Genomic DNA, 27586 nt, shown 5'->3' on the forward strand with positions numbered 1-27586 from the left:
GGACTCCTTTTGTCTCACAAAACTGAGATTCTGCTCCCTTTGAACGCTGAGGGCCCCCCGCCCCACCCCCCAGTGACCCCTGTGAACCTGACCTCTGAGTACCTCCCAGAAGTGAAGTGGGCTTTGCCTTCTTGTGACTGGCTCGTGCCGGAGAGTCGATGTTTTAGGTTGCGTGTTCAGACTCGACACGTTTTCATACCCCAAAGTTTCGACACTCACACGTCACATCGCTACACTGCATGATGACCCAACTACTTAGATGAAAACATGAACGTTTCCAAAATACAGGTGGTCGGTTCTAAGTTAGATCGTGTGAGGGCGACGGACAGATCGGACCCACGCAGTCCATTCTCAAGTGGCCTGCCCCGCCTTGGCCCGTCTTTTCCCCTGGGCCGCCCTGCAGGCTCCTGGAGGCGGGGCGCACCTGGCACAGGGCAGGAGTCGGAAGTCCGAACGAGCGAGTCAGCAAGCTGCTGACCCAAAGGGGTTCAGATCCCGTTTTGTGAATTGCTAGTGGGAAACGTTCACCACCGGGTACTTCCCTTGCCATCGATTCCTGACTCATCAGAGTCAAGAATTAGACAATGCAGAATTAGTTCAGCATCACCCTAAGCAAAACACTGCCTCAAAGATGCGGCCGATGAAAACCGCTGCAAGTCCTCTGAAAGGACAACCCACCAGCATCTGGACCACGGACACTGCGTGTCCATCAGCTGCTTGATGTCCGTGCACAGGTCAGTTTGCTTGGCTTTCAAATTCGCGAGCACTGGTCTATTTTCACAGCAGGGGCGCCGAACATTTAAAACATTCAAACCTGCAGGACCAGTCAGGATGCGGACGTAGGGGCACGTACGCGGAGCTGACGGAAACCTAGACCTTTAAGCAGGTAATTAAAACTTCGTGTGCACTTGCCCCCGCGCCCCACCAACCCTGCCGATTCAGTTCTAGTTACTCATTCCACAGAGTCAGGCAGCCCAGTGCTCAAAGACGCGTGGCCGTGGTTGGCTGGACAACGTCCTCCCAAGACGTCTTCGGCTGCGTCCGCAGAGGCTGAGGGCCTGTGGCCGTGCGTGTCCATGGTGGGGAAACACAGGTCGCTGCTCAGCCGGCCTTACCTGAAGATGTCCCTGGATCCCACAGGTCGCTTTGAGGTAGGTAAGGACAGCTGGTGATTTCCTGCACAAGCCAGTCGGCGTTGGTGTGGTCGAGACTCCACCACCGTTCACCGGTGGGGACAGTGGACAGGGCCAGGGGCCGAGCAGCCTTCAGAAGCTGGAAAAAGCAAGAAAGGGGCCTCTCCCCGTGGAGGAAGGCAGCCCTGCCATCATCTGGACGGGAGACATCTGTGTTGTTTCAAGCCACAGGGTTTGTGATACTTTGTTGCAGTAACAATAGGAAAGTAACACAGTAACCAAAGATGCTCACCACGGGGCAGCTGTGACAAAAGGTGTAAGCGACATAAACGCCTGATAAAACACTGTCACGTCCACAGATTTTGGCGATTTCACCAAAGAGGGAAGCTTTTGGTGAGGGCTCGCCGACCAACTTAAAATAGAAGAGAGGAAAACAGTGAAGAAACTGCAGTTCATAAGCCCCGAGGCTTGTAATGCCCAGCAAACGTGACCCAATGCTGAGACTGCAGGGCCTCTGACTCACCCAGCCTCATTTCCTTGTTACAGTAACTCTATAAATCTTCCCCGCACTGTGCCAAACACTGGAAACTAGAGAGGAAAGAAGCTGACTGACTGGAGAGGGAGGAGGAGGAGCAAGCAAGAGAACTAGGCTAAGTGTGAGAGATGCCCAGGACCAGTCAGTCTCAAAGGAGGCGTGGGATTCGGCCAGAGAGAGAAGCAGGAGGTGTGGGGGAGGGCTGCGGGGGGGGGGGGGGGGGGGGGGCGGGGCACAGCTAACCCTGGTGAGTCAGCAGGATGTCCCGTGTTGTGGGGGCAGGGTGGGGGGCACACACGGAGAACTCTACAATGCCACACAGACTTTCACAGACTCAGCTTTTTACGTTCTCTGAACCTCAGTTTACCCCTGCCCAGCAGAGAATCATAAAACCTTCCCTGCTGGAGAGGACTGAGGCACCTGGACTGGATAAGAAGGGCCGGTGCCGGGAAGCCCCCACCCCGCCCCCCGTCCCCACCCCGGCAGCTGGAGCCACGCTGTCTCCGAAGCCCAGTGCGTGCGCTGAGGAACAACAAACATTCTGTGGTTTATTGCAATCATTTACACAGATCGGATCACTGCATTTCACACACACACAAAACAGTGGAATAAAATTGTGCTGTTCAAGTGGATTACAGGCTAGAACTCTATTAATTCACAGTTCATTACAGGCTGTGTGCCCAGTAATGGGGCAGAGATTTGCATGGGATAATAAATGTCTTATTTTCCCGTGCCTTCGCGATGCTGACCAGGAGGCCCCGTTTAGAGAGAGCATTTGTTTGAGTGCCGTGGTGGATGAGGGGCCTGAGCCAAGGCCCGCACTTGGCCCTGTGGATGCTGACTTGAGGGGGAGAGCAAACTCGTGCATCAGAATCGCATGGGGAGAGTTTTAGGACGCGCTGCACCTGGACCCCTCGCTGGCTCCTGACTGTTGGCCTGTGTGCGGCCCAGGCGCCCTAACGCGTTTCAGAGTTCTGCAGATGCTGCTGCCGTAGAGAAAGCCAGGGTCGGAAAATACGTAACTGAGAGCAGGGGCGACTGAGAAGGGAAGGACTCCTTTCAAATTTCATCAACTCATTTGCAGATATTTATGAAAATACAAAGGGTGGTGAAGAAAAAAAAAGATGCCAGGACCTGGGAGGCTGGAGTGTGTTTGCGGCTGGAGCGTGTTTGCGGCTGGAGCGTGGGGGCAGGGGGTGTGGCGGCAGGGTCCTGACCAGGCAGTTAGGACGTCCCCAGGAGGGAAGGAGACAGGACATGAGCCTCAGCCTGTGTTCGTGGTGCGGGCACTGGTCAAAGGCCACTGTGGCACCCGGCACAGGTCATCACTACAGGGTGACGTGGTCTCAGGCCGTAACCAGGGTCCATCTGCTGCTGAAACGTGGGCGTGCGCGCTGAACCCTGGGAGTCAACCTTGGGGGTCTGACCTCCGCCTGGCGCTCCCGCCCTGGCTGGGGGGACAGTGAGGAAGTGGCCACTGGGTTCCCACCCGGCCTCCCTGGCCTGCTTTTCGCGTAGCCGCACCCGGCTGCCTCATCACAGAGCCTCCTCTGGCCCTTGCAGCAGCTGAGTGGTCCCGCCTCCACGGAAGGCGGGCCCTGCTCTCCCTGCGCCATCCCTGCAGGGCCCGGGCAGACACCAGACCAGCGCCAGGCCGCCAGGTGGGGCGCAGGCCTACCCTTCAGTGAGGCCCCACTTCTGGGGCCTTTGCCACTGCCTGTTGGTCAGAGATGAAATGCCACAAAATGGGTGAGGGCCGAACAGATGGGCTCACCCAACGCTCTCGATAATCAATAGAATCCAGGCAGGCCCATCACACACCGGGGGAGCTGAGGCCCAGCGGGGTTGGGAGTGGCCTGTAGTCCTCCAGAGTGAGGAGGTTACTGAGGACCCCGGCTCCAAGGCACCGCCTCCCTCACCCAGGCGTGGCCTCAGTTTCCCCCTTCTGCTCACAGAGGAGTCCCCAACTCAGCAGCTACCCAGGCCTGCGAGCCACTTCTGGGAGGGACTGAAAACTTAAACCACCTCAGACTTAACATCATTTCCAGATAAGCTCACAGGACCCACAGCAATGGAATGCCACCCCCCTGTGTGTTCCTGAGCCCACCCCACACCCACAGCCCCCACCCAGGGGCCTGGGGCCACGGCAGACTCAGCTGGGGACCTCCAGGCCTCACGCGAGAGCCTCACGGGACTGCAGCACTCTGCCTGAAGTCCGCCGCACCAGAGCTCTCTGCACAGGGCACGCCCTGCCGCTTCTACCTGTGGCCAAGCGGAACTTGTCATGGCTGACTCTGACCTTGACCGATGGGACTGAAGTGTCTGCTTTAGTTGCCGTGGCCACGGAAACCTGTGTGCACCGTGGAGGCCGGAGCTGAGAGATGGGGACCTGCGGGCGGGAGCCCTCCTCCTTCTCTCCCTCCGTCGCCATGGAGCACCCCACGCCTGAGGCGGAGCAGGGCTGGTGGCGAACTCGAGGGCACGGTGACTCTGCTTCCCAACAGAAACAAGGGCGAGAGCGGGTTTCCAAGGTGCCCCTTGTGCCTTTGTGCCAGTGCCCCGAGAATGACGGCGTCCCCCCATCAGCCCGCCTCGGGGACCTGGGAGGGCTGTCTGCGGCCCGAGCCTGGGTGAACCCCAGCTCCGCCTGGCTTGTGTGACGCTGGGCGGAAGACACCGGGCCCCCTGACCCTTTCCCCCCACCCACAGACCAGAGCTGGCGGGCTGCCCCGGTCGGTTGAGGACTACCGGCCACTTCCTCCCTCCCTCCAGGGTGCCCTCCCAGAGCCTCTCCTGCCCCGGCCATCCCCCGGTCCCGCTGGCCGCGGCGGGAGCCAGCCTGCGGCATCTGGCCATGTCAGGAGATGCCACCAAGAAAAAAGGAAAAAGAAAAGGAACCAGGACCCTGAAGGAAAGAAGTTGACTCCACACACTCCCCACCCAGGCCAAGCTTAGCTCCAGACAGGACTGTGGCCCCGTGGGATTCGCCAGGTCCTTTGTGTTTTGGATTAGGCCGGTCTGAGCTGGTCTGAGCCGGCCATTCTGTATTCAGCTTTCCCATGAAGCAAACGCCTTCTTGACGACCGGAGGAAAAGTAATTATGACAGTCCACTGAAGCTCAGAAATAAGCAACCTTGGTTTATTTTTAAAAGATAAACATGGCTGATCTGCACTAATCATAACATCTTTTAAGGAAATAAAACAATATCAACATTTTAGTCTATAAATAAATAAAACCCCGCTTTACTTACTGGACTAGCCAATGACCAGTGGGCCGGTGCTGGTGGGTTCAAAGGTGCCGGGAGCAGCACTGGGTTCCGCCTACTCGGCGTAAACGGAGAGCGCGTCGGGCGTTTTAGGGTGCACGGGGGCGGTCAGAGCTCTCCCGGGGCTCTGCGAACCCGACCGGACCAGCTGGACAGCCCTCAGGTCCTCAGTGATGGGAGCGGCAGGGACGTGTGAGACAAGGACGCCAGCGTCGAAGGCCCTGCCGTGACAGGGGGCATCGACGGAAACCCCGTGTGCAGGCCCAGGTGCTCCCCAGCGCGTCCCCTCCTCTGGCGCAAAGGCTGCGGGGGGCCATCGTGACTCGCAGGCAGAGGCAACCCCGCCTGCGACTGAGTAGCCACGCCCGGGTCCAAAGGATGCCTTCGCGTCGTGAATACGCATCGGAAGTGCGGACTGCGGAAACGAGGTCAAGTGACGGCATGAAGGGCGTGACAGTTTATTAGTAAAACCCGTGCCGTGCCGATCACGGTGACCAGCGCACACGAGGGTGGCCTGCCCTTGGGCACCGGCTTCGCAGCTCTCCGCGTACAGAACTGTCCCAACAGGGCCGAGAACGCCAGCTCTTAGGGGAGAGTGAACACCAGCAACTCCGGCGTCCTGCCCCGCGGAATGAATTCAGCCCTCCCGCGAGTCAGCGGCGCCACAAGGCTGTCCTTACGAAAACCAAAGTCCTCTTTGACGTGGGAGCGTGAACTTGCACTCCCCGAACTCCAGTCTTCAGTTTCCGTAACACAAGCCGCGTCCGCCCCAGCCAGCGCGCACTCCCGTGAGACACTCAGACACTTCTGTGCTACCATAGCACACGTTTAGTGATTTTACTTGAAAAAAAAAAAAATCAAACCACCATGAAAATAAAGAGGCAAATAAAACCAATTTTCAAATCATTTAAAAAGCTTACGTGTCCAATACAGACCCAAACTTAAATTAAATGCTAGAATCATAATCTCCAAACTTCTGCCATAAAATTAACATTTATACGCATAGGGGTTTTGTTTATCAAACTGTATTTTGCAATCAGTAAGAGAAAGTGACTTTTTAGAGAACAGTATGTTTGGTTACACTTATCTGTAGTAGAGACTTTAAAGCCACATGATGTTAAATCTGGCTCCAAGCTTCCCAAGGTACAAAATTTTCATCAAAATGACAACACTCTGATCTGAAAAATTCAACCCACATGAGGTTACTTTCGAGAGTAAATAAATGTGCCGCGGTGGATGGACGGTTCGAACCATCACCCTCTTCTCCAAAGGTTGTGACTCGCCAGCCTCTCGAACCGACCTCTTGACTTCCCAGTCGGCACGTGGACGCCCAGAGGCCTCGGGGGCAGCGAGGGGGGCGGCGCAAGTCTCGGTCCGGAGAGTCGGCAGCTGCCGGAGCCCTGCAGAGCCGGCTCCCACACCTGGGACCGCAGGGACCCAGTCGCCTGGCACAGCGACGACAATGAACATCGAGATTGTGGCCCTTCGAGCCAGAATCTCTTTGTGCTTTTTAAATGAAGCTGCTTTGGAATCTTTTTGGTATTTATCAGCCATTTCTATTTCCCTTGTAATAATAAAAGAATATATTTAGGTGATTTGTAGCGTTCAATGTCCCGGGGGCTCACGAGTCCTTGAAAACAAGCAGTCGCTTCTTTCCTTCAGCATCTGGAATAGTAGCAAGTGTTCCTGGTCCCTCCTCAGATCGACACCAGCGTCACTGTGTAACACTGAACCTTACAGACGTCCCTGAAAAGTGCCTGATTAAGTAAACGATGAATCACAGTGGAGTCTCAATTGGTTAACAGTGTAGATCCATTTAAAAAAAAAATCACACTGAATAGGAAAAGAAAATCTTCAAGGGAAAAATAGGAAAAAAAGGGAAAAACCCTCCTACGAGTGGAACCGAGTGTGTCCCCACTGATCCAGCGTCCCCACTGGCTCGATCCTGCCTTCCCTGCGGGGGGGGGGGGGGGTGTCCGTGGGGACTGCCCACCTCCTGCCAGGACGCTAGTGGGGACAGTGATCATCACGGCAGCATCTCAGAGGCAGAGTGGCCCCCTCTGCTGCCCTAATAGACTTCACAGCCCCGGGGGAGCCCAGAGTCCCCTCTGCTGCACTCACTGTGGGATCAGGGGACAAACTCCGTGCGCCAGTGACGGCGCCCTCCTGCCTGCCCCACTGGCCTCTCACTCTTCCCGTCAGGAAAGCTGTGGTTACGTAAAGGGGGGAGGGGTGGAGAAATGAAAAACATCGAAAGGCACAAGTCGCATAGCTGCTCTGGTTGGAGTTTGTAAACAGAGAACAGGCTGAATTTAGGGAACCCCAATCTACGCGAGGAAAAAGGCATAGAGCGGGCCGGGGCCCAGCCGGCTCCTCTGAGCCCCTCCGGGGGCTCCGAGGTCTACAGAGTAGGCTCTAAAATACCCATACTTCAAAAAGCAATAAGGCAAATAGTATAATCATTATTCCAAAAGTTACAATGGTAGTGTAGGCGTACATAGTATAACTTAGTTACAATGTGTGGTGCTGTTTCTGCTACAGACCCGCATTAACTGCTTCTGCCCTACGCAATTATATATTCAGCCCCGCTCCAGTCAACACAAAACCGGCCTTGTGCCGCCACCGGGCGCTGGCCACGGCCCGCTGACAGCGGCTTCTATTCTGCTGCAGAAATTATCCTTGAACTGGGAAGTCCGCAGCCCACTGTCCAGCCACTAAACACTATCGTATTTGTGAAGGGCCTCTTCCAGCTTCTGCGTCACTTTTTGGAAAAATATTATCTGTTGCTGTAGGAAGTGCTGCATCTGTGACTTGAAGTCCCTCACTCGGATCTGGTGGAAGTGGTGGATCTCGGCCAAGGTGGCGAAGGAGATGGTGTTGCAGCGGTCCTGGATGCCGTCGGCCTTCTGCGCCTCCATCTTGCCCTCCTCCACGTGCCGCCGGCTCTCCTTCACCTTGGTCAGCGCCCCTGCAGCGGAAACAACGGCTTCAGAAAGTGGCCCGCGGCCTGGCCCCGCGGGCGCCAGGGCGGCAGGGTCAGGGCGCTAGAAACGCCTGCCGGGCTGCTCCCGAGACCTTCGGGACGGGAAGGGGGACTGCACTTACTCATCTAAACAGGAGGGAATCTGGCCAAGTTCCTTAAACCTCCGATGCTGCCGTCTCACTGACTAAAACCAGCACCTGCCATCGACCGAGTGACAGCCCTGTCTCTCTTCCAGTAGAAACACTATGGATGACAGACAATAAACTGCAGAGAACTGTCCCTAAAGAACAAACCAGGAGACCCTGCACTTCCCACGCTCTCACAGAGCAGGTCCGGCTCCACCACACACGTGCAGCGTGGGCGGAGGTCTGCGCCGTCCGTGTGGGAAGTCGCAGAACAGACTCCGCTTCACACGCCCGCCACTGCGCCTGCTCCCCGCCGCCCTGCGTGTGGGGACCCCTCTCTGTGAAAGCGACAGCCCAGAGCCTCGCCCACCTCCTCGGACGCCTCCCGGGGAAGTCAGTGCACAGGCTCCAGAGCCGGACGGAAGCAGGTCGCACCCCCCGGGGCACGCCCCTGGTCATGCAGGGCCGCCACCCCCGTGCGTGCCCCGTGCGTGCTGGAGTGATGCCCGCGTGGCTGGCTCTGACCCGAGTCCGCTGGGGGCCCACACCTGGAGGGCAGGGGCTGTGTGTGCAGTACAAAGCGCTATCCTCTCTTTAGGGAGGGGTTGTGAGTGTGCCCAGCAGTGATCTGGGAAGGAAGGCAGAGGTGCACAGCCACCTGCCAAGAAAGGTCACCAAAAAGTGCACGTGAGGGCGAGGGAAGGGGCCCTGTGAAGACACAGAAGGGGGCCAGTGTCACGGCAGGAGGCAAAGGCTGCCCACGGGTTCTTGGGAACGAGTGACGACCAGGTCCCCAGCCCCTGCCCACAGCCAGCTCCAGGGGCAGACCCCCACCTCCGTCCACTGCTCACCCTCCCACTAACAGGAGGGGAGAGGGAGACGCCCGCCTGGACACCTGGCGCGGGGTCAGAGGACCTGACCCTGGTGGGGGGGAGGAGGAGGGGGAGGGGGGCTTTGTTCCCCAATGTCCAGCTCAGCCCACGGTGAAACGTACGAGGCCGTTTCTGAATCTCTTAAAATCACCTTCAAATCTCTTCAAAATGCACAACGGAGCAAACACAGTGGCAAATAAGGTGGAAGAAAGTGTTTTAGACACAGCGGAGACCTGAGAATTCAAACCCACCGACAACACGTTACAGGTACATCTGTGTGTGTGCATTTCATCTGTATTTCCTACACGTGATCTTACGTGAGCGCCCCACTCCCACTGACCCTCACGGCGGAGACATGGGTCTGCTCCATGGAGAAGCCACGTTACTCGTGTCGACACAGCTTCAGGGGGACCCCTGACCGACTCCACGGGCAAGCCTGGCACCCGGAAAGTTTGGCGCTTTTCATATAAAGACTGACATTGAAAAGACCAGGAAAGCGTGAGACGGGACTAAAGGGAGAGTCTCCAAAGTGACGGCGGAGCACAGGAAACGCGGAGCGACTTGCTTAAGAGAGAGCATAGGGGCAACGGGGCGCGGGGAGAAGTCTCGGGGAGCAGACTGTTTCCACTGGGTCGGGGGGAGGGGCCAGGCCCACTGCCCGCACGCTGGGGAGTCAGCAGCGACCGCCCCCACGTCTGCTGCGCCGGTGGGGGCCGGTGGGGTTGCGGGCTGCGCTGGCGCTGCTCTGCAAGGACAGTGGGCCTGTGTCTGCGCCTGCCCTGCCCTGCCCTGCCCTGCCCAGTGGGGACGGGGCCCGGCACAGGGACCCAGACTGGCCCGGGGCTGTGCGAGGGTCAGCCAGGCTTCAGCGGTCAGACTCCCGTGGGGTCTCACGAGTTCTCGGACCACACGCGGCCACACAGAGCTGCGGGCCGGCCTCCACAAAAGCCAAGTCACAGGCGGACAAGGCGGAAGCCTTCACAAGCTCTCCCACCGGCACGCGCTTCAAGACTCAGGTGCAGTGGTGAGCATGAAATGGGAGGCCCGAGGACCCCCGGCACGCAGCGCCTTTAGGCTTTTCCAGTGGACACACCGAAGGGGCCAAGGGGAGTCTGAGTCTCGGTTCCCCCCGGTATGAATGTGTTCGGTCAGTAACCCGGGTGCCGCTCTCTGCAAAGGCCCCCAATTTCAGGGGCGGAGGGCCCAGGGGTCACAGAGCACACTGCCAGCACGGGACAATTCACGCATGTGAGCGTCCAAGCCCCCGCCTCCCGCAGGTCCCCAAGAAGCCCCTGCAAGTCACATGGAGGACGGGCACAGCGCCGGGACAGAGTGCAGACGGGCCCTGAAGTCAGCTGTTCCGCGGGACCACTGACCACAGAGTCCTGCCATGGGCCAGGCAGTGCAAGGATGGGGTGCGAGCGGGCGGGGCAGGCGGCGTCCAGGGCACACAGCAGCTGCCCAACAGCAAAGTGCATGCCGGGTGCAGTCCCCACACGGCCCCCAGCTCAGCCACAACTTCAGAACAGATGCGACCCCTATTTCCACAGCAAGGAAACTGCTCAATCCCTTCGGGCCTCTGAGTCACCAGGTAACCAGGTAAGAGGTGAGGCCGGGTCTAAGAGCATAATCGCCGGCAGAGCACACACGGCAAATATTTAGAAAGGAACCTGGAGTGCGAGGGGGCCAAAGGGCAGGGTGGGCCGAGCTGGGCAGGTGAGGCTTGCCCGCCGTGTGGGCGAGGTCCCACCGCGTATCTGACCGGCGTTTCAGAGCAACTCCGCACGGGCTTTGAAGTTCCCCTGGAACCTCAGCCCGTTCACTCCACCACCTGCGCCTGCGCAGCCCTTCACTGTCTATAAGGAGCCCGGTTTTCCCGTCTTTGCAGGAACACGACTGGATGCCATGAAACAGAGCGTGAAAAGCAGCAGGTGCCTCACGACCTTCCCAATCGAAGGGCGAACGGACCTGGAGGGAGGGGCGGTGCCCGCCCCCCCCCAGATGTGATGAGGATTAAGGACCACCACTGAAAACAGTAACAGTGACCCCATTATGCACACGCGGGCTTTGCTCTGTCGAGGTGGACAACCAGGCAAACGCCTTTTTGCAAACTAGGAGTGGCGGGCAGAACGAAGCCCTGAGGGGAGAGAGGACCACCCGAAAGCCAGTCCTACCTGCTCGGAAGCCCAGCCGACCCACCAGCATGGAGCACGGGGTTGGGGGGAGGGCGGGAGACTGAGTCCCGTCTTAGGGGCTCACGTGGCTGCTGGGGTGACAAGCTTGTCAGCCCAAGACAAGGAAGGGCCTACGCAGTTTGACTGGACGACTCCCCCACCGGAAATGACTAGCACGCAAGTCTGCACATCACGTACTTTCACACTGAAAGTTTCAAATATCAGGAGAAAAGCAGGAAAAGCCAAATCTTCAGTCAGGTCCGCCCTCCGAGAAGTGACAGGCTGACGAAGGAACACTCCCAGCCCCGCCGCCTGACCGCTAGGGTTCAGCCCCCACAAACGCGGCACTCCGCGGTGCCGGCCCGGCGGCCACGTGGGGAGTGAGCACCACGCGTCCTCCAGGCGTGCTCCCAGCCACGCGGCGGTGGCGCTTCTCCCCGAACCTGGAGGGTGCAGAGAAGCTGCAGCCATTGCCCAGACTCTAAAGAGCAAAGGAAACACGTTTTTTTAAAATTGTGGACTCAGCACGGAAACAGGCGTGGACGTGCACACCTTCCATTCTAAGTGGTTGATGGAGGACTCTGCCCCTGCCAGCCCCCACCTCCAAACAGCGCCTCATCGCTTTCCAGGCCAAAAAGGGGCTCAAGAGAAACCGTACAATAAACTCTACGGAAGAGGTGGCAAACACAGGCCCACAGGCCGATGGATTCCAGCCCTCGCCTTGTTTTACCCAGCGGCCTCCAGGCCCCAGGCGGAGCCCGGCCACCTTGGCCGGTGCCGCCCTCCATGCCGGGCAGAAAGGGGCAGGAGCCCCGCAAGGCTACAGGCTGGCAGAGCGCTCCATGCCATCACCCACTGGACTTCCTCCCAGGACAGAGGGTTCCCTCAGAGACCGACCACCTCAGGCCTCATCCCCGAAGGGGCAGCAGAAGGCCCGGGAAGGTCCTTCTCCTCCTGCCCCGCCCCCCACCGCCAGCTGAGCAGATGCCCACAGAGCAGGCGGGCGGCCAGCGCCTGGAGCCGCCATCCACACCTTCCTCTTGTTAGCAAGGGCCTCCCGAGAGTTTGGGGTACAAGCCTCTCCACCTTACGGACTCGCCCCAAGTCCCGCAGCCGATTCAAGGTGAAGCACTGGCTGCCCACCCACGGCTGCCAAGGGCCCGCCCTCCCTCCACTGTGCAGTTCGGGGAGGCTAGCCGGCCACCAGCCTGTCCACCGGCCTGTCGTGAACTAAACCTCCTGGACGCCACGGGCTCCTCGTCCGAGCAGGGTCCCCTTTCGTACTCACTGCGATCGCCCCGACTCCAGGAAGGCCCCAGCCCCAGCCGGCTCCACAGCAGTCCTGCCCTCCACGCCCCCACAGCCTCTCCCGTGTCTCCCAGTGGGAGCCGCCTTGCCGGGTTCAGGCCACGCGGGGCTGCCAAGGGCAAAGCACGAGAGGCCCGCCCCCGGTGCAGAGACCACGGGCGCTCATTTCAGGGGTTCGACTGCTGCCATGCGCACAGGGAAACTGCGGCTGAACAGCCCGCCCACATAACACAGCTCCTCCCTGTCACTGCCTTGTGGGCTCAGCCTCCAGGACACCCTGTCGGAGGTTGGCAGTGATCACCCGGAGGGTGGGCGCCATTTCCACACCTTCCTTCCAGAGCCTGCCCCGCGGTCACTTCCGTCCAGCCCGTGAGAACGGCCTCAGAGGCACCCCCAGGACACGGCCGGTCTTTCTGAGGAGGGTGTGGTCAAGTCCCGCTGTCGCCTGGCCCATGAGCACGGGTAGGGACCTGTGCCAGCTGATGGCACACACCAGCCAGCACTCAGGGTCCTCCGTGCCCCACCCAACCGTGCCCCCCCCCCCAGTCTGCAGAGAAATCCCTTTCCTGGGAACCCGGGACCCCCGTGGCCTCTCAGGCACGGATGCTCAGCGGAGAGGTGTCCCCCGCCACACACACACCAGCTCAGGGCCCCGGGCCACCTGCCCGGCTGCGGCTGAGCCCCTCTCCTCAAGCGGGTCTCCGGTTCCGGTCCGTCCGGTCCCTCCTGAGACCAACCACACCAGAGGCCCAGTCTCCAGGCAGCAGGGATCCCAAGGCTGTGTTTTCTCTCATAAAAAAACCATCAACTCGATTTTCTGTCCTCCCAGGGCTCCGCCCTGTCCCAGGAAACTGGAGCCCAGGCGGGACTGAGGGGCCAGAGAGAGACTGAGGGGCAGCGCCCACGCCTGGACGAGGCCTGCTTCCCTGCGCCCCCTGGCACAGCAGCCGGTGGCCAGGAAACGCGGACTCGGTCCCGGGCCTGCTGGGCTCTCACCCTGGCTCACTGGCAGCCACGCCTCTGTCCCTGCTGGCCCCGCCCACGGCACCTCCCCTTTCCTTCCTCCCTTTGGTCTCCACCCTCTCACTGGTCATCACTCTTTCCTCTCTGGGCTCCAAGGAAAACATCTCACTGCTCAGAGGCCACCATCCCCCTAACCGAGGCAGGACGGTCATCCACGCAGCAGGCAGGACACACACAGGTGAGCAGCACCTGCTCAGCGCAAAGCCTCCACCCAGCACCTGCGAGTCCTGCCTCATCCTCTCGCCCCCACGCTCCCCAGGCCCAGCCCCGCAGAAGTCTCAGGGGTGAGCAGTCAGTCCTCCCCAACAGCCTCCAGATGCTGTGCCCCCGCCAGACCGCACAGCTGGGCTCCCGGGGGCCCCCACCGATGACTGCAGGAGGCCGCAGGCAGCAGTGCGGGTCTCGGCCGGTTACAGGGCACTTCTGAAGCCAAGAACGGTCAAAACTCAAAGGTAAAGGGAATTAAAAACTCACTGTCCATTCATAAGCATAATAAATGACAGAGGCAACTTCCGAGTCATTTCTGGAAGGAGGTGAGAGGGTTGGGGAAAGGGAAATAAACTGCCAAGAAAACCACCACCAAGGACGCAAAAACAAACGAGACACCCGGCTGCCTGGAGGTGCGACACCAATCCTGTCACGGACTCCGCCTCTGAGCTGCACCGAGGAGGAGGGGCGTGTCCCAGTCGGCCCTGACGGACGGCTCTGTCCCGCCCACTGTGAGCGGCAGCCCTCACCTGCGAAGGCGCTGGGGCGTGCGTACCTGTCCTGAGGCCCACACTGCTCCACGGCAAAGAGCAGGCGCAGGGCTCGCTCCATTTCTCGAGGCTCATTTGGCGAGACAGGCCATCCAGTGCCCGGGAAGGTTCTTGTGGTCCAGCTTGGACTGAATATTGAACAGTGACACGGTTACCAGTTCTGTAAACACAGCGTTTCCACTGCGGAGGAGGAGGGTGCCCGGGGCAAAGGCTGACGTGTCCGGGGCCGAGGACCCGAGATAAAGACTTTAAACTTGAGAACAGGAAAAGAAAGCACATATCATTCCTTTTCTTGAAGACTGAATACCCATAAAATCTTAATGCAATGAGGTAGAGAGACTACCCCTGATAATCACAAACATACAACAAAAGTTGTGAAAAACACCGGTTTTACAAAACCACAGAATGGTTTGCACCCAGGGAACACAAGCGATGGCCGCAGCCCCCCGGTAACCACCGCCCACGCCGCAGCTCTGCTGTGGCCTGAACTGTGGGCACAGGTGCCAGCCTGGCCGAGCACGCAGACCCCAGTCTGTTCACCAGTGGCCAGCACTTTGTGCCTTTTTCATGGGGAATAAACCTATTTGTACAGAAGGGAAGAGTGGACTCAGGAAACTGCCTTTACCTAAAGGTAAAACCTGAGTTTCTTTTTTCTAGGAAGATAGGGGGGACAGCAGCTAAAATCAGTCGACCAGCCGAACAGATGAGCTCCCCTGTGGGGGGCAGGAAGGGACCCAGGTCCTAGGGGAGGAACCAGGGAGCCCGCAGCCCGCAGCCTGCCCATGTGCGCCTCTGAGAGCGCGCAGTGGGGGGGTGGCGGAGGGAGCCGGATACTTTCCGAGAACACACTTCTGGCCCCCAGCTATCCTCCCTGAAGGGTGTCGAGTTTTAACTCCAGAACTGTAGCCATGGCCCCGGGTTCCGAGCCGCTCCGTGAGCTATCGGGCACTGCCCAGCAGGCGGCACGCCCGCCCCACGGGCCTCAGTGCACCCACGGCGGGCCCCACGACAGGCACTTCACCTTGCTTCATGGTTGGTCACTGAGCTCTGGGGACAGTCCCTGAATCAGCTGCTGTAAAGTGCAGAACACCCGACCCCGGAATTTCCCAGCCTCTGCAAGCTGGCAGGGAGCAGGTTCCCGTGGGCATGGATCCTCATGCTGGCCACCGCTGGACTTCCCTGACCTGGTCACACACACCCAACCAGAGACAAACAAAGCTCCTAGAAAGAGACCGTCTTCAAACAGACACAAAGCACAAGGCACGAAACACGGAAAACTCCCGATGCCCACGTCCCCACCTGACAGAACGCAGAAAGACGCCCAGAGAAGGGGATTTCGGAGCCGCCCTGGAGCCCCGACCCTTCCTCACTGCCCCCCACCCTCCTGCCCGCCTCTCCCTACCCCTGCATCAGTACTGTCCACGCCCAACCTGAAAACCCCACGGGTAACTCTACACGCCTCTGGCCGGCCGTGCTGCCTGGCAGGTGTCTCGAGTTCCCCGGCTCCTTTCCACAGCCACCCTCGTGCCGCCGCTTGGACGCCCCGCAGGCCTGTGCTCAGCCGCCCAGAGGAGCCGCCCAGAGGAGCCGCCCGGGGCTCTGCCTGGATCCGGGCTGCACCGTGAGGGCGCTGTGCAGGCCCACCCCCGCCTGCAAGCTGGGGGTCGTGAGAGTGCGTGCCTCAACGTCTCCCGGGAGGTTTACGTGGATATGCTGCACGGGAAATGTGAAGCGCTGTGTCAAGCACGGAGGAAGCCCTCCACACGCGCTTGCTCCTTTTATCAGGACTCACGCGTCACTGCGCCGCTCCAGCTCTCAGTGCCTGCCGACTGCCCGTAGGACCAAACTAAGTCTCTGACCGAGGCTTGAGGAGGGCCAGTCTGGGCGCAAGGCAGAGGTGAGCGCACACCCTGGCTCTCCTTATCAGCCGGGAGCCTGGAAGTCACTCCACTTCATTGCCCAGGCCTCTGCTTCGCCAGGTACCCAAGGGCCTGCACCCTCCCTGGGGGAGGCGACAGCCGCACCAGGTGGGAGAGGACCCCCAGCTCACACCCACCTGGAGCTGGTGACTGGCCCTGCTGTCGCGCTCGGCCTGACACAGTTCTAGCCAACAACGGACCATGCACACGATGGGGGTCCCCCGAGATCACAGCGGGGCTGAAGGCTCCTGCTGCCTACTGGTGTCATCGCTGCCGTCACGCCCTCCTGTGATGGGTCACTCCCGGGTCTGTGCCACGTGGTGTCCACTGGCCTCCTGCCCTGTAGGCCATGGAAAGGCGCAGCCCTTGCAGTTACGTGCAGCCCTGGTACCTGACGAGGATGGTGAACGGCTATGGCGCCAGCAGAGGTATTTACTACACTACACGTTTCGTTGTCGCTTTAGAGTGCACCCGGCCTGCCCTCGAGTACGCTCCCCGTGAAACGGCCGCGAGTGACCGGACAGCAGGCTCACCATCTCCTTTACTGCTCTCTCGCTGCCATTGCTTTCTCCCTCGAGGGACTCAGTCTCGGGTGGTTGCGCCCCTGGGGTGCCTGGCTGTACCTCGAGGCCCGGGGCAGTGGGCTGGACGGGCTGGGGCCGCATCTGAGCCCGTCATGGTGTGGTGAGGTCCACACCACGACAAAACCTACTAATGACGCATTTCTGAGAACAGATCCCATCGTTAAGCGTGACGTGACTAGTTGGAAATAGGGTCTTTGCCCATGTAATTAGCTCAGAGTGGGCCCTAAATCCAATGTGACTGGCGTCCTTGAAGGAGACAAAGTGACTGACACCCAGGAGGAATGCCACGTGAAGGTGTGGGCGGGGACTGGAGTCGACGGGCCACGGAGCAGCAAGGCCGGCCAGCAAGGCCGGACTCTGGGAGAGGCGTGGGATGAGCCCCCAAACCGCTGGAGGAGGCCCGGGGGCCCTCCTCGCAGCATCTTCACTTTGGACTTCTGGGCTCCAGCCCTGTTGTGTCAGCTGATACAATAGCTGATACTTAATGCTTCAAATTATTTGCTACACAAAAAGGTCACACCACGTTAGATTCGAGGAAGCTAAGGATGAGAGAGGCCCACAGTCCAAGGTCACAGAGTGCGCTGGTGGGGGCTCAGCCCCGCACGGTGCAGACTCCAAGCCCATGAGCGCTCTGTCGCCACCCTGCTCCTGCGTGGAACCAGACCCCACGCACACCCCGCCTGGCAGGCTGCTGCTGGCCTCCACCTGCCCAAGTGCTCGACCGCCAGTCAGTGAAACATCTGATGCTTAGGCAGTTGAGGCAGATGGAGGCTCACAGAACCACTAAGAAACTGAATAACCGACAGATGTGAGAGCCGTTCTTGGCTCCAGCCCTGGGAACCAACGGCGGCTGGGCCAGTGCAGCCTGTGGACCCTGCTCCCAGCGCCTCGCAGGTCGGCGGTCAGCTCCACGGCTGGTCTGCAGGTCACACTCCTCCCTGTCTGTCCCTTTGCCCTCCTGACCTGCAGGCACACAGCCCCTCAGTGCCCCTTCCCACCCTGCGGACGCCTCCTCAGTTTAGGGTGTTGCCCGTGGGGCCCTGCCCTACCTGAGCCACCTGCACTCCAGCCACCAGGACCAGTCCCTCCCCCTGTCTGGTCACTCACGACGCCCCCTGTCACATCCTGCCGCAGCTGTAACCCCAGCAGCAGGACAAACCTCAGAGGAGCTTCTCTGAGAAGGCGCCAGCATCCCGGCCACTGGTGGGGGGCCCGGGCACGGCTGTGGCCACCACAGGGCCGACTCGGACAGGCCGCCAGCGTCTGGCCCGGTTCTGCGCACACGGTTCCCCTGCCCAGGATGCCCTTCCCTCGCCTGCCTGCCAGGCTGGTTTCCAGCTGCTTTTCTGGGACGGGGACGGGGACGGGCCACCCCCCAGTCAATGACCCCTCTCTGCCCTACATCACACAGGGCACACGCCCGGGACCGTCCCTGTCCCTCACCGACCTGAGCCCCAGGCAGTGGCGTGTCAGCTGCCGTGGGGCCGACCCGGCCCGTCCCAGAGCGTCTCCAGCCTCGGCAGTGCCCCATCCACCCACGCTCCTCTCGGCCGACGGGACCACCCTCCGGAGGGGAGCCGGGGCTGCCCCCGGCCTCCCACGCACCCTCTGGGCCTTCAGCTTTCAGTTAGGCAACAGGGGCCCCCACAAAGGTGTCAGAATGAAAGCTTAGGAGGAGGGAGGCGTGCACACACCCAGGTGTAAACACCTGGAATCGGCACCGTGAGATCACGAGGGGCGGAACACTAATGTGTCTCTGACACAGAAAGTAAACATTTCCACGCCCTCCTCTACCCAGGGAATTTTGGAAAGTCACTTCATAGACGTGCAAGTCTAAGATGTTTAAGTCACTCACATCTCAATGAATAACTTCACTCATAAAACACATCCAGGTCCGATCTTTATTTCCTATGCACTGTTAAACTGTTATCCACACCCGCATCAACAGAAAAACAAAAATGTTCTGCACACCACACGAACACCTACTTCAAATCCACCACAAGGGCTGACCCATCGCCTGCCCCCGCTTCAGCAGGTGTCCCTGAAGCGCACGCTGCACACACACATCCGTGGGCACAGAGTGGACGCGCGTGAACACTCGACCCCACAGGAACCAGTCACAGAGCCGTGCCCGCAGGCGCTGGGCAGCAGCCAGCCTTCCGGGTGACAGACCAGCACCTGGGAGGGGCAGGGCTCCAAGGGCGGGGGGCCAGGGCTGAGGCCCACGGCCTGAGCAGGCAGGGGAGGGGCGAGGAGTGGTGGGCTGAGAGGCTCTTGCCGCCCCGCCCACCCCACTGGCACCCGCCCCCCAATCCCGAATCTCAGGGAACAGGAGCTGCGCTCCCACTGCTGGTCCCTCCTGACCCCGCTCCCTCTTGCTGGCCACCTCTGATCCCTCAGGAAGACCTGTCAACCTGACCTTTAAAATATATCCAGAAGGGTCCCCTCCTCGCCCTCCGCTGTCCCCACCCCAAGCCTCCAGGTCTCTCCCTGGGTGGGCAGAGCAGTTTCCTGCTGGGTCCCTGCCCACTCTGCCCCCCACACAGCAGGGCAGCCCCCCTGTGCAGAGGTCCCATCAGCCCCGGCTCAAACCCAGCTCTGGCTCGCATGCCACTGGGGCTGTGAGAGCGAGTCCTGACAGTGCCCTACGTCCTGCAAACCAGACCTTCGGGGGACCACCCCACCGGGGTCCTCCCAGGTCCCTTCATCTGGCCTCCCCGCTGCTCGGAGTGCCGGGCACACGCCCATCCCAGAGCTCCTGGTCGTGGAAAGTGCCCCCAGGCTCCTCCTGTCCGGCTGACTCCTGCCCCCTCCCGGCCCCCGCTTCTCAGGGAGGCCCACCTGGACCATCCTTTTTAATTCCTCGCCCCACCCCCCACGCCCACACCCTCTCCCACTTCCATTCCTTCCCCACACGACACTCCAACCTCCCTCCAACTCCCTACTGTTTGTCTCGCAGGTCCCCACCCTGTTAGTACGAACACTCCCCAAAGGCAGCGGCCACTCGTGGCCACCGACACAACCCCAGCATCTGCAACTGTCCCCGATCCACGCTGGGCACTAAAACACTCGCTGAACAAAATCAAGGATCGCATGAATAAGCCTAATAATGCACTCAGCCCCCCGCCCTAACCACTGTCTTCCTACCTGCTAAACATCACGGGAAATCTCTCGATCGCAAGAGGACAGGCAGGCCGAGTGGGAGGCGAGGGGCTGGCCCGGCTCACACCGCCGCGGGGTCACGATGCAGGGGCCAGACCAGCGACACCAGGTGGCGTCTGCTTCCCAGCGGAGGGCAGAGGGAGCCGCACACCTTGCGGGAGGGAAGACCCGCTGCCCGGTGGCCATTCACTCAGCCCTCCCACTGGTCAGAAGGAACCTGTCCGGCCGTTGCCCGCGCATGGAGCCGGGCTCCAGCAGACACCGCCTCCACCTGCAGCACCCGGGGCATGTTTGCCCCTGTGACCTAAAGGCCGACTAAGGAAACGCACCGGTTGATCCCGAGCCCCTCGCCTGTGCCAGGAGGTGAGGAGCTGAGGGAGGGGCAGACGCATCAGAGTGGTGTGGGCAAGGACAGGGCATGGGGGGGACCGGGAGGAGGACACACACGCTCCCCGCAGCCTCCACCGTGTGCACAGCACAGCGGCAACTCCACCTCACGCAGGTGCGGTTTCCGTCCCCGCCTCTCCTGGTGGGCACTCAGGACGGCCACACGGGAGCACGGCGTCCGCCTGCTGCCCGAGGGCTCCCTGGGTGTGTGCCTTTCTGCCTACATCCTGGCGGTGCCAGGCTCCGCGGGAGGGGACAGGACGCCAGCCCTGTCTTTCGAAGGAGGGCAGCTTCCATGTGAAGGCCCCTTTCCACTTCTCAAAAGGAAGCATTTAGTGAGCAGCTACTAAGAGCATCACGACGCCTGCTGTGTGAAGCCCCCAGTTTGCCAGCGGGGAGCAGGGCTTGCCTAGGCACAGGGAGAGCCCGCACACCCGCACTGGTCCCAGGCACCCTGCGCAGCTCGGGGGGGCCCTCGGCACCCTGGGAGGTGGCCTCTCTGTCACACGTCAGAGACCTCGGTGAGGAGCAGGGTCCTGTCCATGCCCCCTGCAGATGCAGGCCCGGTCTGTGCTGTGCGTGTGGGCAGCACACGGCGCAGTCCCCTGGGGCTGTCTCTCTACACCGAGCCGGGCATCGCCGCGCCAACTGGCGTGTGGTGACACTGAGTTCAGGGTGTCGTGGAGCTGCTGACGCAGCGCCCAACTGTGATTTTAAAAGACTCCGAGACCACGCCGCAGGTCCTTACTCAGCCTGAAGGAAGGGACAGAGGTCCAGCAGTGCTCTGACCGGAGGGAAGGCGAGACCCTTCCCCTCCCCAGACGCCCCGGCATCTGAGAGCGCAGGGCAAGTCCCTCTGCCCCTCGGGCTATCTGGCGTCAGCCCGCAGCCAGGCCCCGCACCCGAGTGAGCTCAGTCTCCATTTCGGAAGCCCCCCCCAGGTTGTCTAATTTTTATTAGGAAAGTTCAGAAGGGGCCAAAGGTGAAGCTGTGCTGAAGTCTCCCTGGGGGCAGCTGGGGGTGGGAGCAGGGACTCAGGCGGAAAGGACAAGTGAGCTCGACTTCTGGCCGGAGCTTGCAAACCGAGGGTGAGTCTGGAAGCAGCCCGCTTCCTAGGCCTTTTCTCCCGCCCTGGCACTGCCTTTTCAGGGCTATTTTAAGCCCTGTGAGAATAGGGCACGAGACAGGGAAGGGCCCGCCCGGCCTAGCCCTCCCCGGTGTACCTCGCTGGGACTCCCGCTACCTTTAATTAATGCGGGAGGGAGGTGAGACCAGCGGTCCCCGCGGTGAGCTCGGCCGGGTGGTAAAACCCCACCTGTAGCCGGACGGGCCCACTGCCGGCACGGGGTCCTGAGGCCTTGCGCTGTCGCCTGCCAACAGGAGGCTCCATCTGGACCAGCGACGGAGGGCAGTGAAGTGACCCCTGAATGTTCACTCAAGAGGACAGGGCACAGGACAGTCGGTCTGGTTGCTCATCTAGTTCTGTGTCCCCGCCTCACACCCCAGACCGCGCTTCACCGACAGGTCCCTCTGAGGACCGCACACCTGTCTCTGGAATAAAACAGCTTCCCTGCCAGTGACCCGCGCGGGCTGTCGGGTCCGCGTTCGCTCACCCGGGGAAGGCCGCAGGTCCACCGCACACACCCACCCCCGCAGCATCCCCCGCAGACAAGCCGGACACTGCGAAGCCGGGGTCCCTCGGAGAACACTAAGCTTTACTACGTGTCAGAGGTTGATCGTATCTTTGGAAACACAACAGACTAAGCTAAGAACTGGTAAAAACATATTCTCTGTTGTACCCCAAACTCACCAACATCAGTGTGCTACAGGCAGCCTGTGGGCCCCAGGGTCACACGGAGCTGTGACAGGCATGTGCATGGTGCCTGGCAGGTGTCGGGGAGCAGATAATTAAAGGGGCTCCTCTTCAGATAGAGCAGCACATGAATAAAATTCCAACAGATTTGCAATTCCCACCCACCGTCCTGCGGTCTAGAGCAAGCCGCCCTCTTCCTGCTCTTGACCCCATGAACCGAAGTAGATCTGTTTATCTAAGACTCTATCAGTTGAGGGAAAAAACCCAGTTCTAGAAGTCTCTTTAAGCTAAAGGAACCACATGGCTCTCTTCAATTTTGCGGAGAATACTCACAATAAAACCACTGTTAAGTCTGCGCAACGGTTTCAGTATGAAGTTTAGTCCAAAAATGCCAACCCACAGCGGTGAGGAACCCTTTAGGTCCCCACGTCTGCCATCCGTAAGTCCATCCCGAGAGCAGTTCTTTCTGAACAGACTGAAGACAGGCTGCAGAGCGCACGGCCAACCTCGGCACAGACATCGCTCCCGGGCTGCGAGCCGGGGCTGGGGTGGGGGGGCCTCTGGGAAGAGGGTTCGGGTGGGGCCGGCTTCCCTGCGTTTCTATTACAGTCTCGGGTTGGGGGGTGAGCCAGGAGATGACCACGTGAAGAAGGAAGTTACCACGGGACTGGGGGGGGGGGGCGCGTGCGGCTACAAAGCACGTGAGGCGCACTCAGTGCGATGAGGGACTGAGCTGCTTGGTTTCATTTCATCTTAATTAAGTTTAAACAGCCGGCACAGAAGAGCGACAGTCTAGAAGGCAAAAGCAGCCTCCTGGCAAACAGAACAGCTCGGAGGAGCCCAGTGCATCTGTCCCGTCCCCCAGGAACTGCGGGGGGCAGCCCAGTGAGCTCCCCTTCTCAACTGCTTCAGCGGAGGAGGAGCTCTGTCCCAACGAACCATCAGGGCAGGCGACTCGCCGGAGTGGGAGGCTGCTGTGCTCTTGCTGTAAACAACGAGAACTGAAGCTGAAAAAGTTATTCTGAATTTTTACATACCTCTCTAAATTGAAATATAAACTCTGGATTAAATGTTTACAACAGAAGAGGTTTAAACTGCTTAAAGATTTTTATCTTTGTTGCTGCTGTTGTTGTTCTCCTTTGACCTGACAGGGCATGGAGACCTGGGGGGCGGGTGGCAAGAAACCACCTGCAGACAAAATTCCAGGTGCTCCGACTGGAAAGAAGTTCACTCCGATAGCAATTGTGTGACTGGGGGCAGGGGGGCAGGGGGGCAGGGGTGGGGGATGAGCTGCTCTTTACAAAGTTCAAGCATCCAGAACATGTTCAAAATGCATTAGCCTGGCTTACGATATGTCGCATACGCATTCCTAAAAGTCCCACTCACGGGCTGTGGGCACAGGCTTCTGGCCTCACGCACGGCACACCGGAGCTTCAGATGGCAGCCCGCCCTAGAGACGTGTCATCTGGGGACACGGCCCCCTGTGTGCCGCTCGCCAAGGCCGCGGCAGACACAGACTGCACTGAACGCCGGCCGGTGCTGTTCCTCAGACGCCTAAAGACGGGTCCAGGGCCTCGAAGTTGCCCAAACAACATACATCGGTGCAGGTTTTAACAAAGGAAGTCTCTCAGATCCGGAGCCATAGGAGACAACTCTAGTTTTAGGATTAAAAAACTATACAAACCACACAGTTTAATACCGTAAACGGACTACAGCTGTGAAGTCAAAACAGACCTTAGAACACACACCGTGCCTTTCCCGACAAATAGCTTCCAGAGCAGGGCACTTCCCCAGTGGGCGGTCTGAGTGACGGTGAGACCAGGGCTGGCGCGCCCAGTCACCTGTGTCCGGGCCCCAGGTGCCCGTCCGTACCTGGCTCCACCCTTTCACTATTTACCAACAAGTTGCCTAAGTCCACTGAAGCTTGCGAACAGGCCTCAGGCAGGGGCGCGGTACCGGTGTGCATGGATGTCACACCATGGAATTTAAACATAAGGTCCTGCATTCAAGGCTCAGAGGCAGTCCCACCAGTACCAGCCAAAAAGTCAGGGATTCCTAACAATTTAAGGGGAAAAAAGGCCTAGGGAATGCAGAAAGAAGCAGGTTCAGTGCAGGCGACTGCTCGGATGGCTGATCCAACCTCAGACCGCCTTCGCAAAACACTAATTGCCAAGACAGTGACTACAGTCTGCTGCGATTTGGGCTGCAGATGTTTCAGGGCCTGGAGGGACCAGACCCCCTGGAGGTGTCTGAGGCCCCGCCCCCCGAGGTGAGTCAGGAGGCGTCACCCCCTGGGAAAGGGAAGGAAGCCAGACTGCCGACTCCTAAGGGCTACAGGGTTGACAGGGGATGAGGAATAGTCTGGTTTTGTGTGGCTCCGGGGGACAGAAGGAGAAGCAAGTGGTGAGTCTCAGTTCAATACAAGTAAGAATAAGCCCAGGATCAGGGCTGCTCTGCAGCAGGGTATCCACCCGCTGCGGTCAGACTGGGTAACTCCCTCTGCTCCCCACCCCCACTGAGCAGACAGACACTGGCACAGGCAGGACCACTGCTCCAGCTCTCCCCGCTCCCAGCATCCCATCCAACTACAAACCATAATCAGCAATTGATAATCTGCAATTTCCAGGGCTTTAACAAAAGTCAGGGGCACGAACAATTACTAGCAAAACAAGCTCTGACCCCGGGCAGTTTCTGGCCTCTCACTAACACCAGAAACAATGCCCTCAGCTGCGACATTCAGCAGCTACACCTTCTAGGTAGTTTCCCACATCATTTCCCTAAATACTCTTCTAAGTTTCAGTCTTACAGACTCCAAAATCAAAATGACTGAGCTTAAACAGATTTTCTTAAAACTTCCTGAAATTCTACAAAGGTTGCAAGCACGAAGGATGGGCAGGAAGTTCTAGGGCTGCCCCAGCTGGTGCCTCGGAGAACTGGTCCCAGTTCCTCTACCACGCAGGGGTGGAGGGGGTGCAGATTGAGGGCAGACTTACCTGTACTGGTGGCGGGTGGCCATTCTACCCACTATTTCCATGCTTCCTGAAACGCCTAGCTAAGTGACAATGCAGTGTTCACAACACAAACCTAATGTAGTCTGGGCCCCTTCTAATTGTACCCTAGACGCAGATTACAGATCCCAGAAGTGCAAGGCCAAATATTCAAACTCCAATTGATGTCACAGAAAGGACTAGTCTGAAAGAGATTAACAGCATTTCTGCCAAAGCCACTCCCTCCCCCTCCCACAGCCCCAACACATTCCACAGCCTCAGTTGCAAAGGCTGGATTTACCTTTCTGCACGTGGATGATGTCCGGGAAGTTGGCCAGGTGGCCCTGGTACAGCGCTAACAGGTCCATGACGGGGTCCAGGTCCTGCCTGGGCTGCTCCGCGAAGAGCTCGCCAATGGCGTCGTAAGCGTCTCCAGTGAAGGCGATGGCCTGGTTCAGGCCGGCGGAGAAGGCCTGCTGGTCCAGCTCGAAGGCCTGGCTGAGGCCGCGCAGAGACTGGCCCACCTTCTGGTACTCCTTCTTGAAGCCCGTCACCTGCTTGCGTGCGAACTCGGTGGCCGTGTGGTTGAGCTGCAGCGCGCTGTCGTCCATCTTCTTGGTGAAGCTCTTGAAGCCGTCGATGCGGCTTTCCACCTCCTGCAGGTCCAGCGCTGCGGCGGGCGGCGTGCTCAGCGTCAGGAAGAAGTTGGCGCCCACCATCTCGTCCCTCTCGGCCTTCCTCTTGCCTTGCTTCCAGGCCTTCTCGTCGGTGCCGCTGGGGCAGGTCAGGAAGTGCTGGAAGACATCACACTGCGCCAGCACCGGGTGGCTGGTCATGTGGTTCATCCACCAGATAAGGCCCTTCCTGCGCTTGGAGATGAAGTCCTCCTCAAAGCGGCCGGTGGCCTGCTTCTCGGGCAGGTGCGGCACTGAGATGACGGGGAACTTCTCGGCCAAGCGCGCGTACAGCCAGTCGAAGTGCTTGTAGCGCCGGTGCACTGGCACCTGCGTGTGCGTGGGCACCAGCTTGTAGGAGATGTAACTCTTCATGCCCTTGAACTTGGTCTGCTTGGTGGGGTCGTCGATGGTGCACTGGAAGGGGTAGGGGTTCTCCTGCCACTCGGGACCGTAGGGCCCCAGCACCACACACAGCTTGTCCCCGTCCTTGACGAAGCCCGAAGCCTCGCCCAGCACGAAGGCTTCCCCGCCCGACTTGACGAAGGTGGAGAAGCGGTTCAGGTTGCGGCTCACGGTGGCTGAGCTCTTGGCCCCCGACGGCTGGTGCTGTGAGGGCGCTGGGCCGCCGCCGCGGGAGCCCAGCGACAGGTCCGAGCGCGTGGACAGGCGGTAGCGGCCGGCGCCCCCCGCCGACGACGAGCCGTCCAGGTCTGGGTAGGCGCCGCTGCCCAGCGCGCCAGGCTCATCCGCCACCGTGGAGCTGTCGTCCCACTCATCGTCCCAGTCGTCGTCGCTGCCCTGGCTGGCCTGGTAGCCGCCGCCGTAGAGCTGCTGGGGTGACGGCTGCAGGGCGCCCCCGGCGTACGGGAGGCCGGCGCCCGGTGGTGGCTGGAAGGTGCTCGGCGGCTGGAAGGAGCCCGGCGGCTGGAAGGAGCCCGGCGGCTGGAAGGCGCCCAGCGGCGCGGCCGGCAGGGGCTCGAGGCCGCCGGGCGGCACGTTGGCGTAGCGGGCCGGGGCGCCGGGGCCGCCGTCTGGCACGGGGACGGGCTCCGGCGCGCGGATCACCTGCACGTACGAGGCCGGGAACAGCCCACGGTCGCCTCGGCTGTTGATGCCCTCGAGCCAGCCCTCGATGTCCTGCTCGCTGCACAGGCTCAGCACCTCGTGCTCCCGCAGCGAGATCTCGCCCGGGTTCTCCGACCTGAAATCGTACAGCGCCCGGGCGCGCAGCGCCATGGTCCCGGCCTCAGCAGCTCGGCCGCCGAGGGCCCTCGGAGGGAGCCCGAGGCCGCGCACTGCGCCCCGCCCGCCGGTCGCGCCCTCCTCCCGCTCCGCGCGCCGCCGTCTGCGAGCCGAGCTGCCGCCGGGGGGCGGGGCCCGCGGCCGCCCACGTCCCCAGCCGCGCGAGTCGACCGCCGAGAGCTGCGCGCCAGGCGAGAGCAAGCGAAGTCCGAGCCGCCGCCCGCCTCTGGCCCCGCCGCGCCGCCGCTGCCCCCTAGTGGCCAGTGCAGTGCAGCCGGCGCCGCGGTGACTGGAGGGTGGAGGTGGCTGCTCAGAAGTGGATGCGCTTCCCTGGGCATTTAAGTGAGAAAACGTCTCCTGGAAAGGAAGTTAACACAGTGTTTGCAACCCCCGTAACCGCTCCCCCTCCGAGCGCTCGGGGACTGATGAAGGGCTGTCCTGCGCCCCAGCGATTGCGCTGTGAAGACAAGGGACGCCCTGCGGGGCGCCGGCGAGCAGCGCCCTACCAGCTGCCAACGCGGGAGCCCGCGGACCCTAAGGGGCGGAGGCGACGGGAGCACAGGCAGGAGGGAGCTGCGGGTGACACCGAGCGCCACCGCGCAGTTTGCGGCGCACGTGTCCCTGCGCCTCCCTGAAAG

The 27586-nt window shown here is 60.4% G+C and overlaps 1 protein-coding gene across 2 annotated transcripts; it reads right to left on the reverse strand.

The window, feature by feature from the left end:
* Window positions 1–5747: 5747 nt before the first annotated feature.
* On the reverse strand, window positions 5748–27064 carry SNX18 (sorting nexin 18). Of its 2 annotated transcripts, none has more exons than XM_037145126.2 (2): window positions 25331–27057; window positions 5748–7902 (listed from the first exon to the last, which is right to left on the reverse strand). In XM_037145126.2, the coding sequence occupies exons 1-2, from the start codon at window positions 26940–26942 to the stop codon at window positions 7649–7651; spliced, it is 1866 nt and encodes a 621-aa protein (XP_037001021.2). In that variant the 5' UTR covers window positions 26943–27057; the 3' UTR covers window positions 5748–7648. The 2 variants fall into 2 exon arrangements, with proteins under 2 accessions (XP_037001021.2, XP_053513313.1); XM_053657338.1 differs by lacking the exon at window positions 5748–7902 and adding an exon at window positions 13860–14305 and having other exon boundaries at window positions 25331–27064.
* Window positions 27065–27586: the final 522 nt, after the last annotated feature.

This window comes from Artibeus jamaicensis, unplaced genomic scaffold (genome assembly GCF_021234435.1).
Source record: "Artibeus jamaicensis isolate MK-2021 breed Jamaican fruit bat unplaced genomic scaffold, CSHL_Jam_final scaffold_369, whole genome shotgun sequence".
NCBI classification, from domain to species: Eukaryota; Metazoa; Chordata; class Mammalia; order Chiroptera; family Phyllostomidae; genus Artibeus; species Artibeus jamaicensis.